Here is a 14,130-nt window from a genome sequence, read left to right on the forward strand (position 1 = left end):
AATTACCTGCTTAGGACATATTAGAACAGGACTGGTTTCTACAGCAGTTGAGTGAATGAAGTCAGCTAGTGTGGGAGAACTTTAATCTTGATTTTGAAAATATTACTCAGTGAATAAATAAGAAACTTTGATTTGCTTTCCTTGTATAGTAGTAATGGAAGCTAATGTACTTAAAAGTGCTATCAGGAGAGCTGTGGAAGTAACTATAAATTCTAACACCTGGTGATGAGCCTTCTATTTCACTACTCTTGCAGTGTAAGAAGCAGTGTATAGATTGCCAAGGTTAAAATGAGGAGTTATACTTAACCAAAAATATGTAACCAGGCAAATGCTGGCTTTTCAAATATTGTGCCAAACGTTTAAATCTGTTTCACTTATTTGTCAGTTACTGCCACCAGGAACCTCTACCATGCAATTCATACTCTTAAATGTAGATTAAGTTGGAAGCAACAGAGAGAACTTTAAAATAAATGTACATACTCTATTAACAATGCTTCTGGACTCGTTTCTTTCAGAGGCTGAAACAGCTGAATGTAACCCATATCTGAAGATTACATTACTTGCCTCCATGCATTTTGAGTAAAAAATAAAATCAATACATTTCTTATGATGAATATTCTAGGTAGGTTTCTGGCTGCTGGCCTGCTAACTAGGGAAATAACCCTAATCACAACATTCCTGAAGAATATGCAATCTTAGAACCTGGTTTTGTCTATTTTCCTTAAAACAAAGTACTATAAATAGTTGTTTCTCACTTGCACAGGAACATCACAGTTTTTTTGCCTTTAATGCTTTCAATAAAAAACCCCAGCAGCAGTACATTGGTGTGGCTGAATTTTTTTCAAAAGAAACTAAAAGGAACTACTAATCATTAGTTTAGACATGTAGTTTCATTGCTTGATCTTTAAAAGCTGGTTTTACTCAGTAATAATGTAATGACACAGGGTTCTATTGCAAATGTAAGGAAACCCTTTCCTCTGAAGATAAATGCAGATTTAAAATGAAATAGAAATTTTAGTTTGCTCCTCGATACATGGGAGCAATGAAGTGACCTGAAGATTGCAACGCTATTAAGAGATGTGGGTTCTGCTCCTTTCCCCTTTTTTATATTGTTAGTAAATCACGATGTAAATAATTTTAGTTGAATGAATCTGCAAGGAACAAATCAAGATGTCTTCCAACCTCTCTTTTTGGCACCAGTGCAGCCTTATGAAGACTTGGTGTGTAATTTCAAAATTGACTGAAATTAAAATACGCAATCTTAGTTTTAAAACCCATGGGACAAGGCGACCAGGAAAACACAAACAAGTGTTGATAAACTAAGCACATTTGATGTAGTTTGAAATGTTAAGGTATTTAAAATGTACTAATTTCAGTGAAGGTAACTAAATTCTGATTTATATCCAGCAGTGTTTTGACATCATGAATGTTAAGCAACTGTTTCATTCTTAATTCCCTCACATAGTAAAATCAAGAATACAAACCAACATGTCCAGCTTCCTGACTACTTAGCTATATTTTTCTTACCAAAACAAAATAGCATTTTTAATATAAACCCTGCATTTAAAATATCCTGAAGATTAAATGTTGCCAACAGAAGAGAGCCAACCTCAGGGAAGTTTTTAAAAAATTAAGTCAAATATTTGAAGTTTCCAACCTCCCTTTGTGAAAGACACAGTTTTATACTACTGTAATTTAAACAAGACCAAAGCCTAGTTAGTAGAGAAGTCGGGCAACTTCCCTCAAAAATGAAGGTCTGTATTCAGTAATTCATCGGGTAACACCACCCAATGGTGGAGCTCACCACTCACGGACTGAGAGTACACCGAGAGCGTGTCTACCTGGACAGAGATGCGGAGAATTCCCAGCGGAGCTCACCCTGCCTCAGGCGAATAACGTGCAAATGCAGCTGGGTCACCTATGGATTACACCCAACCAGTTCAAGACGCTCTTTTTCTTTCCTTTTCTTCCCTAACTTGGGAAGAGCTGCCTTCTTCCAGTTTGCTCCTCCACACATCCGCAGTTATTAAAAATTAATACTAACCCATGAAAACCTGTTCTTAGTGTCAATTTAGTTAGTTATTTAAGAAATAATTTCTTCATAATGCCGCTCCCTCAGAAGTTTGTTGTTATAAATCAGTGTTAATTAAGTTTACAGGACAACTGTGATAGTTCTTCCAAAACTAACTGTAAAATAACTCCTTTTTGTACGAACCCTACTAGCTTCCATACATTTCAAATGTTACACACTTATGAGGTTAGTATCATTAATTTTGTTCTGTTAACTAACATTATGGATTTGATCAGGAACAATATTTAAAAGTCTCCTCTAACTTACCTGTGATGTAGCCTTCTAAAGCTTTTGGCACCAGTGATTTTGCAGTTCTTAGGTCCTCAGCTGAACATTTGCCTGCCTCAAGCCCAAAGGACATTCCCATTCTCTTCAGCACCTCACTGTCATCGTGAATCTCAAAAGTGTTGTCGAAATTAAAGAGGTATTCAAATCTGCATGTAAAAAGTCAAAGTGAAATGGTTTTGAAAAGAGCACAACTATGCTTTTTTTTGCCTATTTTTCTTTTATTGTTTTTTTGGTATGCACTGAGGTTAGTGTCTAGATTATTCATTACCTGTGAAGGGTCCTCAAGGAAAGAAAAAAAAAAATCAACTGCTTTTCCTCTTCTGTTTCTGTGACTGGCAGGCCTACAGGATTTAAAATGGCACGTTCTCAAAGTAACTTCACCACTGCAGGAAGAAAGTCTAACATTTTCTACCTCATTAAACAGATTCAAAGGGGAGAGGGAGGCCTTACTGAACATGAACCTTCTCTTGTACTAAATCCAATACTTTTAAAGGTTATCTGCACCCGTCACCAAAATAACTATTTTGTTTTTCCTTCTTTTACATTTCACTTCTGTTCTACTGCGCAACACTCCTCCTGTGAACTGACCTATTTACCTTGGTAGAACTTGGCTTTTTTGCGTGCAGCAAGCAATGCAGTCTGTTCAGAGTCCTGTATGTTTACAACCTACCGTTCCTGCTGCAGGACTCTCAAAATGTGTTTCATTGCATATAAATATGAAAATAGTGACATCATAAACTTAATATAGCTTTAAGAAGGCATCTAGACTGGCCTTATGCTGTAATCACAGGCTATTAAAAGCCTGGACAGCACTAGTACAAGGATTACAATATCAAGCCAGTTCTCAGTACTTCATTTTCTACTGACGAAACCTTTATCCCTGGAAAAGCAACCCATCCATGAGGTACAATCTTTAAGAGAGAACTCACTGGTGGGTCTTCCTTCTAGGCCAAAGAGTCCATGTGTTCCTTCTGTGAAAGCCTTTTCATACCTTCAGGCTTTCTTGATACCCTCCTGTGTGTCTCTCCTGATTATGCTACACCCTTTCCAAGAACAAGACAGCATATAATATTCCAGATATAAAAGACTGCACATACCTGGTTTTACATTGTAGGTCGTCTTTACTGTTTTTTCTAACAATTTGGAGCATTATTTTGGCTGTTACAGAGAAATCAACTTTTGTTAAAGCTAGGTCCAGGGGCCAGTGCTGTGTATGCAAAGTTTGGGTAACGTTCCCGTCCCTTTCCCATGGTAAGTGCAAATTTGATCAACAATGAATTTAATCTAGATTTTCTGCTCTTGCAGGTAATTCTTTCTCTAAGGGTACAAGGGTCTACTTCCTACATGTTTCCTGTAATGTATAGCATTGTGTCTCCAATGGCGAGATCATCTGCATTTCCTGTTAGAGATGTTCTAATTTCTGATACTTCTGTTGCATCTGAATGTGTGTTTAAAACTAGGTATTCTGTTTCCTTTTCTTTCTTTTCTTAAGATGTACAGCATTTATGTAGAAGCACCATATACACTAAATTCATTTTTTTCTGTTCAGGTTCCTCAGCCTTTCAACATAATTTTTAACTTCTTCATTCTTCTCTGAAGCCTGTGCTTTTCTTTACTCCAGCTTCAGAAATGTCATTCCCAGTATGTTGCTTGGCACTCTCTGCCTTCTCAAACTCTAAACAAAACTTGCCCAATAACCTCTTTGTTTCACACATGAGAAATTTCATTCTGTTCTGGCTGAATAAAGCCTGTTCTTGCATAGGAAAAAACTTAGAAAACACAAGCTTATGTTCCTCATGATGCTAAATCCCCCTGATATGTACCTTTTTTTTCCAAGAAAGTATTTTGTTCTGGAGGATCCTCTGTAAATAAAATTTGAGTGGCTAGTGCTGTGAGCTTATCTGTTCATGGGACTTTCTAACATCACCTGCTGCTGCATCGGAGATACTGACCAACCAATGGTTTATATAACTGTTTTTCAGAAGAAAGGCAAATGGAAGCCCATTACAACAGTGAGTTATTAACTGAGGTTGAAAGCAACTGAAGGGCAAGCACTCCACTTGACCAGTGATGGGATTAGGCAGCGCAAACACTCTCCAACATACTAGAGAATCTCAATTCTCCAAACTGAGTAACCACTTTTGCCAACTGCCTTATTTAGCAGATCAATGTACCAGTGGTTTAAACACTAGCAGTTTCTGGCACTATCTGTATACCGCTGCTGCCACTAATCAGTTGCACGAATAAAAACCGCAGTGGAAAGCTTGTTTAATTTGGGTGGTACACTTAATGATCTCCAGATGACAGTAATACTGAAGCTCAGTTATATAAACTGTAATATCAACAACTTAAATAACTTTGGTGTGCTTATTTCTAGTAGTGGTGTTTTCTTACAATTTGAGATCGTAGAAGCATGTTACACTTCTCTAGATCCCAAATGCCAGTTTCATCTCTGACAACTTCAAAGCAGCAGTTCTGAAGTTTCAGTATGAAATTGTCCAACTTCTTAACAACTTGAAACCTAAATATAGAGCACTGTTCAAAAGTGCAGTAAAAACTAAATAGCATGCCTATAAAAGAAGAGTATCGTTAAGCCAAATCAATATTGATCCTAAAGTTCCCAACTTGCTGAACTGCAGTGCTGATGGGAATGTTCAAATGTTTTGTCACAGAATGTATTTGACTTTCGTCTGATTTTCTACAAAAATTCAACTTTTAATAGTATTGCTTTTTTCGATGTAGGTGCTTAGCTTACTGGAGACTGTCTATTTTTGCTGTATGTTAATTGACTTGAAGTTCAGTATGGGATTTGTATGCCATAGAGTGAAATCTGTATAATCGACAGTATTAAAGCAAAGCCAGCTATTTTCAGCTAATAAACTAGTTGTGATCTGATTAGCAGTTAACATAACAGTGCATAACATAACATGAATAACACAAGCACCCAGAAGTACCTAAGTGGAAGATTTTCAGATTAAGGTAAGAGTGCAATTATAGCAATTTGCTTGCAAAGGCAAGATTTCAAATTTCTATATAGTTTCCTTCCTTTTTTTCCTTCTAAGAGCTAGGTACAACCTTTTTGCTATTAAAAGACACTTTCAAAGTTGTTATCACCTCTAGGATGTTACTTTTGTGTCACGTGAATCACCTTGTGTTTCTGACTAAATACATTTATGGCATATGAGGAATAAGAATTCAGAAGCACTAGCACATGTCTTTACTAAAAGTTAGTGCTGTCCTAGTATCTAACTTGATTCAGTTATCTCTTCTGTGCAGTAAATGCTCTTTGAAATGTCAGTCTAAAGTACCTTCTACAACAATGGAAGGCAGCCTGTTTTAACTAGTGGCTGTAAAGCAATGTTGATAAACTTATTCCTATTACTACTGCAGTTGCATTAAATATCAAAAAAACAAAACAAAACACCCCCCTGAAGTCACAGTAGCAAATTTAAACACATAATTGGTAAACTAGAAAAACTTATCTAATTTGTTCAAAGAAAAATTCCAGTCCACAAAAGAAATAAAAATTGATTCCATAAATACTCACTTATCACTTGATATGCTGCAGTCTATAACTGTTCTTTTGCTAGTGTTGACTATTAAGAAAGGCAGCTGTATTGTTGAGTTCAAAGCTGGAGGGCCTTGATTTTGTTGTTCATTTTGCTGATTTCTTTGTACCAAATTTTTGAATGCTATTTGCTGTAGAAAGAAAGAACGATCACCGACAATAAAAGACACCAATGTTTCCAGCAAGTGGAACTACATAACTTCTATTTACTAACTCACTCTCAATACCCTCAGTAATTTTCTGTCAAAAAGTAAGTTGCTGCCTGACCTCTTTACACTAGTGAAGCTCACCAGGAACACGAGTTAAACACAAGAGAAATTTTCCATTAAGAACTACTTAAAGAAGGGAACTCTGGGGGGACTTGGAGTCAACAAAAGGGACTCAAGAGTTAGTTGCTCCCATTGCTACTAACATTGACCAAGCTTCAGCAGACACTAACAGAACCTGGTGGCATGCAGATGCAGCATGCTGTTTGACAATAGGTAAAAACAAACCAGAAAGTGAGGGTAAGAGGTCCCCCTACTAGAATCTAGAAAGGTCACCAGTGTGAAACCTTTCTCCCTGTATTTCACAGCTGCTAAACAAATCTAGAAAGAACTTCAGAAGTTGTAATGTGTCAGATTTGCGCTTGATGATTTCTATTATCAAAGTAACTAAAATTAAATATACCTGCAGCAGCAGTTCTTGTAGTTGGGCTCTCTTCTGCTTTATCCTTTCAATGCGCTTCTGTTTTTCTATCTTAAAAAAATAAATGTAAATGCATCAAAATAATTACTTAGTTACCTTGTATGTTCCATTGTGTCAAACTGCGCAGGCTTTAGAGCTACACCAGTGTGCTAGCACCAGTACAGAACTCCGTGCTTGCATTATTGTAAATGGTGGTGAATTCCATAGCATGGTAATTAAATAGAACAAGTCTTTTTGGCCCTACCCATTTGTCATATATTTTATTATTTTTTTCAAACAGATTAATCGCATATTCACATGAGTTTCTCCATAAAACAGGTCTGACAAACTGTAATTTCTTTCTTTGTCAACAATTTAAACTTACTTCAGTAAAGAAGCAATTATTACAAGAGACTGTAGTATTTGCTCACCCATTCCTCTTTTGTATTGTGCTGAGTGCTGATTAGCACCAAACTACATACTTGCTTAAGGGGCTGCTTTGGATTGTGTGGTTGGGGTTGGTTGGTTGGTTTTGTGGATGTTTTTGTTTGTCTGTTTGGTGTGGGGGGGTTTTGTTTGTTTGTTATTGTGTGTGTTGTTTGGTTTGGTTTGGTTTTCCCTCTTCCTGCCCTCCACTCTCTGGAATGCGTCCCTTCCACTGTTCTCCTAGTTGTAAGCTACCAGACATCAATGTGTGGAGACCAGGATCAGGATCAGCACCTGTATCTTTCCAGTGATCTCCATTTTTTGTTTGGACTACTCAGAGAGATTCAGTTAACCTTACAAGATTTCAGCAACAAAAAGGGGGTCAAGGCAACATTTTGTACATGAGCACACAATCAGTTTCTTGCAACAGCGTTGTTAATGCCAGTTTAGGGGGCAAAGCTATCTTCAGCCTAAGTCTGCAGTGTCTGGGACAGCAACAGTCCTGCCAGTAGATGCCTACTGACACTGCAGATGCAGCCAACCAACAAGATTTCCAATAATGTTCTGGGGCAACACTAAAGAATTGGACAGTAGTCATAATGTTTAAAAGGTATTTTTCCTCATCATCCTGTTGGTGCCAGCACTTTATCAGTGCTCCCCAAAATTTTAAACTCTTACAATTACATTTTCATTCAACCACTGAAGCTGTATGATGCAGTCTTTTAAAACTTAGCTGGCCTAAACCCCCCTATTTTATTTACAATGTTGCTTTGTGGTGGTTCCCCCCCGACACACTTCAATGTTTAAAATGCTTCCTTCAGAGCTCAGTAGATGACTTTTTTTTGCTGGGTCAAATACGTAACTCTTAAAACCAATAAACAGTACACATATAATTTAGACATGGCTTCTATATAACAAGGTTTTTGCACTGATTTCTCATTTTTGTACTGGTAATCTTATTATAAAATTACACTGTAAGAAGAGTTGGCACTTTATACAGCTTTAAAAGCAAAATTAATTTTGATTTTGAAACCAAGAAAATGCAGCTTCATATTCTATTCTCTTCTATTACGTCATACAAAGCAACATTTTAAGGAAATATGCCTGGCTTCCATTTCGTGCGTATGTAATTAGAGCCTGAAACAGTGAACTGCCCATGATCATGGTAGATGACACAATGAAATTCAAGTTCCATATTTGTAACAATAACCTATACTGAAGATAATGCATTCACATGAATGCATGTAAAATTTATCCAAAATTTTTTTACAAAAAGAATCCTGGAGTATGGTGATTGAACATATGCTTACTCCTTGGGTGGATGTATTTTCCAAGTTGCTGTAATGGACAAGGATAGTAAAAGCTTTTTTTTACCACATTTAGAAAGAGAATTGATGTAAATGAACCTGCACGAAAAATTATTCTGTGCTGGAGAGGCCTCCCGCCCACCTTTTGAGATATTTACTGTCACAAGTATCACAAATGTAATACATATTAAGATGTATTTACAGTCATTACAGCACTCTGCAGTAAATACAGTAACTTGTGCTTTTTATTTATAGAGCATTTGGCCTGAAGGACAAACAGTTGTGCACATAAATTCTGGCATCCCTGCAAAAGCACAGTAACTCTTAGCCTGCTGGAAAAACAATGGAAATAACCAATAAGTAAAACTTCATTTTCCCCTGCCAGTTCATAACTACTATTTGACATCCTAGCAGGAATTATTTCTCAGTTTAATTTCCTTTGAATGGCATTTCCAAGTACAGACGTAAATAGAAAATTGGTCTGCTTTCAAATGTATACCATTTTGCAAGCATAACGGCACCATAAATTATCTTGATTTTCTTCTGGTTAATTCAGACTACTACAGACTTTAATCCTCAAATTGATGAATGTCCATTTTGGAAGGTAAACAGGCTTTTTTTTAACTTCATGTAATGTATGCTAAACAGAACTGAACTAAGTATATATAAACATATCCTTTCAGTATATTCAGATATCAAAAGTTGTATTTTCATAGTGTGCGAGAATCAAACCCAATCAGGTTCAAATTGAGAAAAATGCCTGTTCTGAAGTAGAGCAGCTCCAGTACCACAACCTGTGACCTGTGCAGAATTCCCCACCTACTTCACTTTACCTCTAGATTCTGACATTCCTGAGCAGAGTTTGTAGGAAGGCCGATCCATCTGATTTCCTTCTTCTCCTTTGAAATTATGTTCATTGCCATCAGGACATTAAGGGCATCATAAACTCTCCGTCTAATATTTTTCTGATCATAAGCCTGCTAAGAAAACAATGGAGCATTAATTAGCACAACAGAATTCAAAGAGGAAAAAAAAACACTGAGCACATCCTTCATAGATATGTAGAAGATAAAATCCAAAGTTGCAGTTCAAGTCAGTGGCGTTAAACATCGTGCCCTCACCTGCGTTGCTACCTGGGCGCCACCTGAGCGCGTCTGGTTGCACATGGAAGCTTCAGGTCTGCCTGAAGCCTTGGGACAGCAAATTCCCTCCATGGCACGTCTGTTACAGTAGAAAAGCCTGACAAGACCACATATGGTGGGTACAAGAGTAGCCTTTTTAAAAAGATAATTATTTTCACAGACTTCTCTGTTTTATGTCTAATTTAGAGGGAGTTCAATTCTTCATTTTAGTTCTATATTTTTAAATATCAAAGGATAAGTCTTTATATTTGGGTAGTACTTAAGTAAGTGAAGGTTAAGTATGGAGTGTGGCAGGACAGCGCAGAAACTGGAGGGACAGAATTCCATGATAAACCAGACAATTTTGCAATGGTATAACAAATTTCAACACGTATTTGCTTACCGAATCTGTAGCTGGGTGGCTGTTAGAATTTGTGAATTCTGATACCAGCTCATCAGCAACTTCATTGTATGAAGTCGTTCCTTTGCGCTGAACTTTTTCACATACTTTCATTGAAAAATGCCTCAGGCCTTTCCCATTTTTATCTCCTTTTTTGCTTCTCTTACTGGAAGGAGAAAAGCGATTATTTTAATACACTGAATGTTAATAAGCTGCTTTGTTCTACAGCAAAATGTCTACCTTTTGCAACAAGAATCAGGACTCATGACACTATGTACTACCGAAACGAAAAATAAAACTGTTCTGCTTTTTGGAATCAGTTTATTGGTTTTTTACAAGTTGGCAAAACAGTACTGGTGCCCCTTCCCCTTTGCTACTTGGCAGATGCTTAAAAAACCTGGATTTTTAATTGATCTCTAGGTAGTTTCACAAAAGAGCAACCAAAAAAGGGGGGGCAAAACTCACATGGTGTTTATGTGCCTGGAAGCCAGATTTCCAGGGAACTCTCATGTTTGTGCTTAAAATAGAAAGACTCAGACATCTCTGTTTACTACACAGCAGAAGGTACCTTAATTCTCCTACCCACCAAGTTTAATATCTGTGCCATCATATAGTTAAGACTGAGAGTAAGTACATATTCACCAGTTTTTATGGTGCCAGAGTTAATAACTGGTAAGTGTCAGGGTTACTTTCCATTCACTTTCTTCCTCTAGAAAAGCAAGAGCTTAGATAATGGCAATGGAAAACAGCAAGAGCAATTTGTTTTATCACACAAGCTAGAATTGGATGCATATTTTTAACAGAAGCCTTTAAAAAGCTTAGCGCTGTGTTTTGTTTTGTTTTAAGTTATTGTTTTACAAGTTGGTTTGATAATATATTTCAGGGAGATCAATTATGTTACAGAAAAAGGTCTAGTTCTGTCGACAAGCTAAGGAAAACATTAAAATACAAGAATGCTTTTCAAAATTTTGAATGTATTTAAGAAAACTGAACACTGGAAAGACAGAAGAAAAGGAAGAGTGGAAAGGAACACCAGAAGGTTTAAAAGAAACACTATCATTTCTAATTCCTATGTAGTTATTCAATGTAACTCCTGATAGGTAAACAAATAAAACCACCTTGAATGCATTCAAAGAAATTTTGGAAGCAAAGAAAAGATCATCTGTTTACAAGTATGTGTCACACAGAAAAGCAGAACAATCCTGTTTCTGAAGATGTGTTTTTCACAGCTCCCACTCATCTGTAGCAGCAAATGTATTTTTCAGGAAGTAATGAAGAGTAATAAATTATAACTACAAGAAATAACATACAAGATAGCTTTTACGTGGAGGAGTGAAAACTGCTGAAAGTGGGAACTGGTGACCAATCTCTCTGAAGGGCAGATCTGAAGAAGTAAAACAGGTATGACCATTCAATAATACTCACCTTTCTGAAAAGTCTGATTCTATAAATTCTCGAGTCCGCTTTCTGTCCCTAAGAAAAGACAATTCAAACTTAGATTAAAATAACATTATATATCCAGACGAAAACAAATAAATGTATTTGGGGCCTAGCTGGGTACCAATTCTTGCTGTTACACGTCTACTGAAAGGAGAAAATAGCGCGCACATACACACACACACACAGCTTGACAAACTTGCAGAGAAGGTGGTTTGGACTTCGGAGATTATCTGAGCTCACTGCCAGACATGTTCTATTCTCAATTTTACCATGCTTTGCATATGTGATTTTAGGGAAGCCAGTTCATCTGGAACTATAGAAAGTGCTGATATGAGCTAAATAACCAATTCCCATCAAAAAGGAGATGCTGAGTTCCTTTGAAAAATTCCTATTTAAAATTCCTCCATATGGAAGAAAAATACCTTTAAACAGCACATAAGATATATCCTATATTTTCAGGACATTGAATGTTTTCATATCTTTAAACAAAAAGCACTAAACAAGTTCACATGAGAGCTGATGCATACAGAGCTGAAGAGAGATATTCTGAAGCAGCAGTAGACGTGAACTTCACACAGGAGTAGCAGTCACCAATCACTGCTAGGTTCTGTGTTGGTCTGTCTATTAGCTGCAGCAAGCAGACTTCAGAAGTTGCATTCCAAACTTGTCTTTTATTCTTGCAGTCAATAAAATGCACATTGCTTGAGAGCCATCAGTCAATTACTTCACGTTGTCACCCTGTAGTTTCAAATCCAGGGTTCACAGCAGATACTTACGCAGCTAAAAACCTGATGTCATGAAGGGCGCTGAACAAAACCGATGACAAGCGGCATGTGTTTGGTTGGGCAATGGGCAGCTCTCGGCAGCAGCAGGGGATTTGTGACTCTGTCCATGGTCCTTACCGGCTCCAGCTGTGCCGCGGGGGTCTGAAAGCAGCCACAGGGGCGGGGGCTGGCCCAGCAGTGAGGGGACAGCTGGCTGTCCCTGCTCAGTGTGCCAGGCTGGTACAGGTTGTACAGAGCTCTGTGAATGAACATGCTCTTGTCTCATTTGATTTTGGAAACAATTTGGAATCAGTGAAGACGAGTAAACGATGGATGAAGCGAGGAGTCTGGACATGCAGTCCTCTGGAACTGTTTTCAGCAAGGGTTTGCCACTTCAGTTCAGCAATACCACAGACCCTTCCTCACCTCTGATCTTCAGATGAAAATATGAGCTATTGTATGCACTTCTGCAGGGATCAACACTGATCAGTCAGTCTGGAGAACATCTTGCTCCTTTTTATCACCAAAACAATAGTTAGTCTCATTGGAAATACTGTGCCTAGAGTTTTGCCAGTATGCAAACAGAGAGATGGTGCTTCTCCTTGATGGGTGGTTGATGCACTGCAACTATGCTTCTCTCTGGAAATCTCCATCACCTGGGTCTGGATGAAGCTTAAGAACGGTAATGGGCTCTGATTCTCTGGTGTAGCAAGCTGTGAACAAACACTATAGCTTTTGCCTCCTCTTGGCACTGAAAGAACTTCTGCCTGGCCTCCACATTTCACAAAATTTGCAGAAACCAAGTAATATTTGACAACTCCTTTTTCAAATAAAATCAGAACTACGGGGATTCAAAAGGTATTTGAGGAGATAAACACATAATAATTAAAAATCCACTCTATGGTGGGAATATAGTGACTGGGAAGTAAAAGCCTGTGACAGTCCTTGTTTACAGCACAGAATGAAGAAAGTCAAGGTATAAACATTATACTCCCATTTCTGCCATGTCCTGTATGCTCCATTTACCCATCTCTAAAGCTGAAAAGGTACTAATGACACTGATCACCTGTTTAGAAAAATTCACACAGATACAGAAACAAATTACTTTGTAGTTTTCAGAGGCAAAGCACTTCAGGTGTCTTGAGATAGCTCAGCAGTACTAGTATTTAAAAAAAAAAAAAATGAAATACTGTAAAGACCAGATTTCCTTAGAAGAGACCAAGATAGTCATGTTACTCTGGAGTACCTCAGAACCCCATGAAAACTTGTTGCTACTGTAAAAGAGTAATAAAAATACAACATTCATTACATTTTAAAATTTCCATAAGAGATTTATTCTTAAATTCTTGAAATGTTTTTGACAGTCCCTACCCTGTTGGCACCCACTGATATGCTCAACAGCAAAGCTACTTGGATATACCATGAACTTACAAAAAAAAATTATAGGCGGCTTTTAACAGGACTCATGAATTTGTGAATCTCCAGTTTCACAAAGAAACAGTCACTGCCAACAAACAAAATTAAAACAGATAGTGAAGTGACTGGTGCTTGTACTTCTGCGCTGACATGCTCCAGACATCAAAAATGCATAATAGACCAGAGAGCATACTTCTTTTAGTTGTGCAAGAACTGGAAGCTGTAACTCAACATACAGATATAACAGTGTAAATAAAGGAAAAAAATCAGAACAGATCCTCATCTTTAAATAAAACGAAAGTCTTACCCTGGGACCCAGCCAGAAGCTTCCGTTATGTGTGTCTGTGTGACCATTGTTGGAGCTGGGTTATACGGACTTCCAATCAGAACACTCCCTGAATTGGTCAGTCTTTGTGATGTGCTTATGATCTATGAAATTTAGAAATAAAAAACACAGCTCTCTTAAGAAAACAGAGGTTACCACAGCCCAAAATTCATATTAAGCATGGTACTGAGAAAAAAATAACAGTTCTGTACCACATGCAAGTTGCAGTCAAAATACACACAAGAGATGTCATCAGAAGCTCTTAACACATTAAAGTAATTACAACGCTGTGAATTTTTCAACTTTTTGTACCATATTACTGTATTATTCATATGGAC

The 14,130-nt window shown here is 37.5% G+C and overlaps 1 protein-coding gene across 5 annotated transcripts in view; it reads right to left on the reverse strand.

Moving 5' to 3' along the window:
* The window catches only part of TFDP2 (transcription factor Dp-2), a 53,420-nt gene that overhangs the window by 10,627 nt on the left and 28,663 nt on the right, over positions 1-14,130 (reverse strand). For 4 of the 5 annotated variants that reach the window (XM_065844432.2, XM_071812519.1, XM_071812517.1 and 1 more), the window contains 7 exons: positions 13,775-13,896; positions 11,273-11,320; positions 9,851-10,013; positions 9,160-9,306; positions 6,597-6,665; positions 5,907-6,058; positions 2,339-2,505 (listed from right to left, as the gene is read on the reverse strand). In XM_065844432.2, coding sequence (XP_065700504.1) covers positions 2,339-2,505; positions 5,907-6,058; positions 6,597-6,665; positions 9,160-9,306; positions 9,851-10,013; positions 11,273-11,320; positions 13,775-13,896 — 868 coding nt within the window. The remainder of the gene's footprint in view (positions 1-2,338; positions 2,506-5,906; positions 6,059-6,596; positions 6,666-9,159; positions 9,307-9,850; positions 10,014-11,272; positions 11,321-13,774; positions 13,897-14,130) is intronic. The other variant, XM_065844433.2, reaches the window with a different exon arrangement.

The sequence above is a fragment of the Patagioenas fasciata genome, chromosome 9 (assembly GCF_037038585.1).
Source record: "Patagioenas fasciata isolate bPatFas1 chromosome 9, bPatFas1.hap1, whole genome shotgun sequence".
Lineage (NCBI taxonomy): Eukaryota > Metazoa > Chordata > Aves > Columbiformes > Columbidae > Patagioenas > Patagioenas fasciata.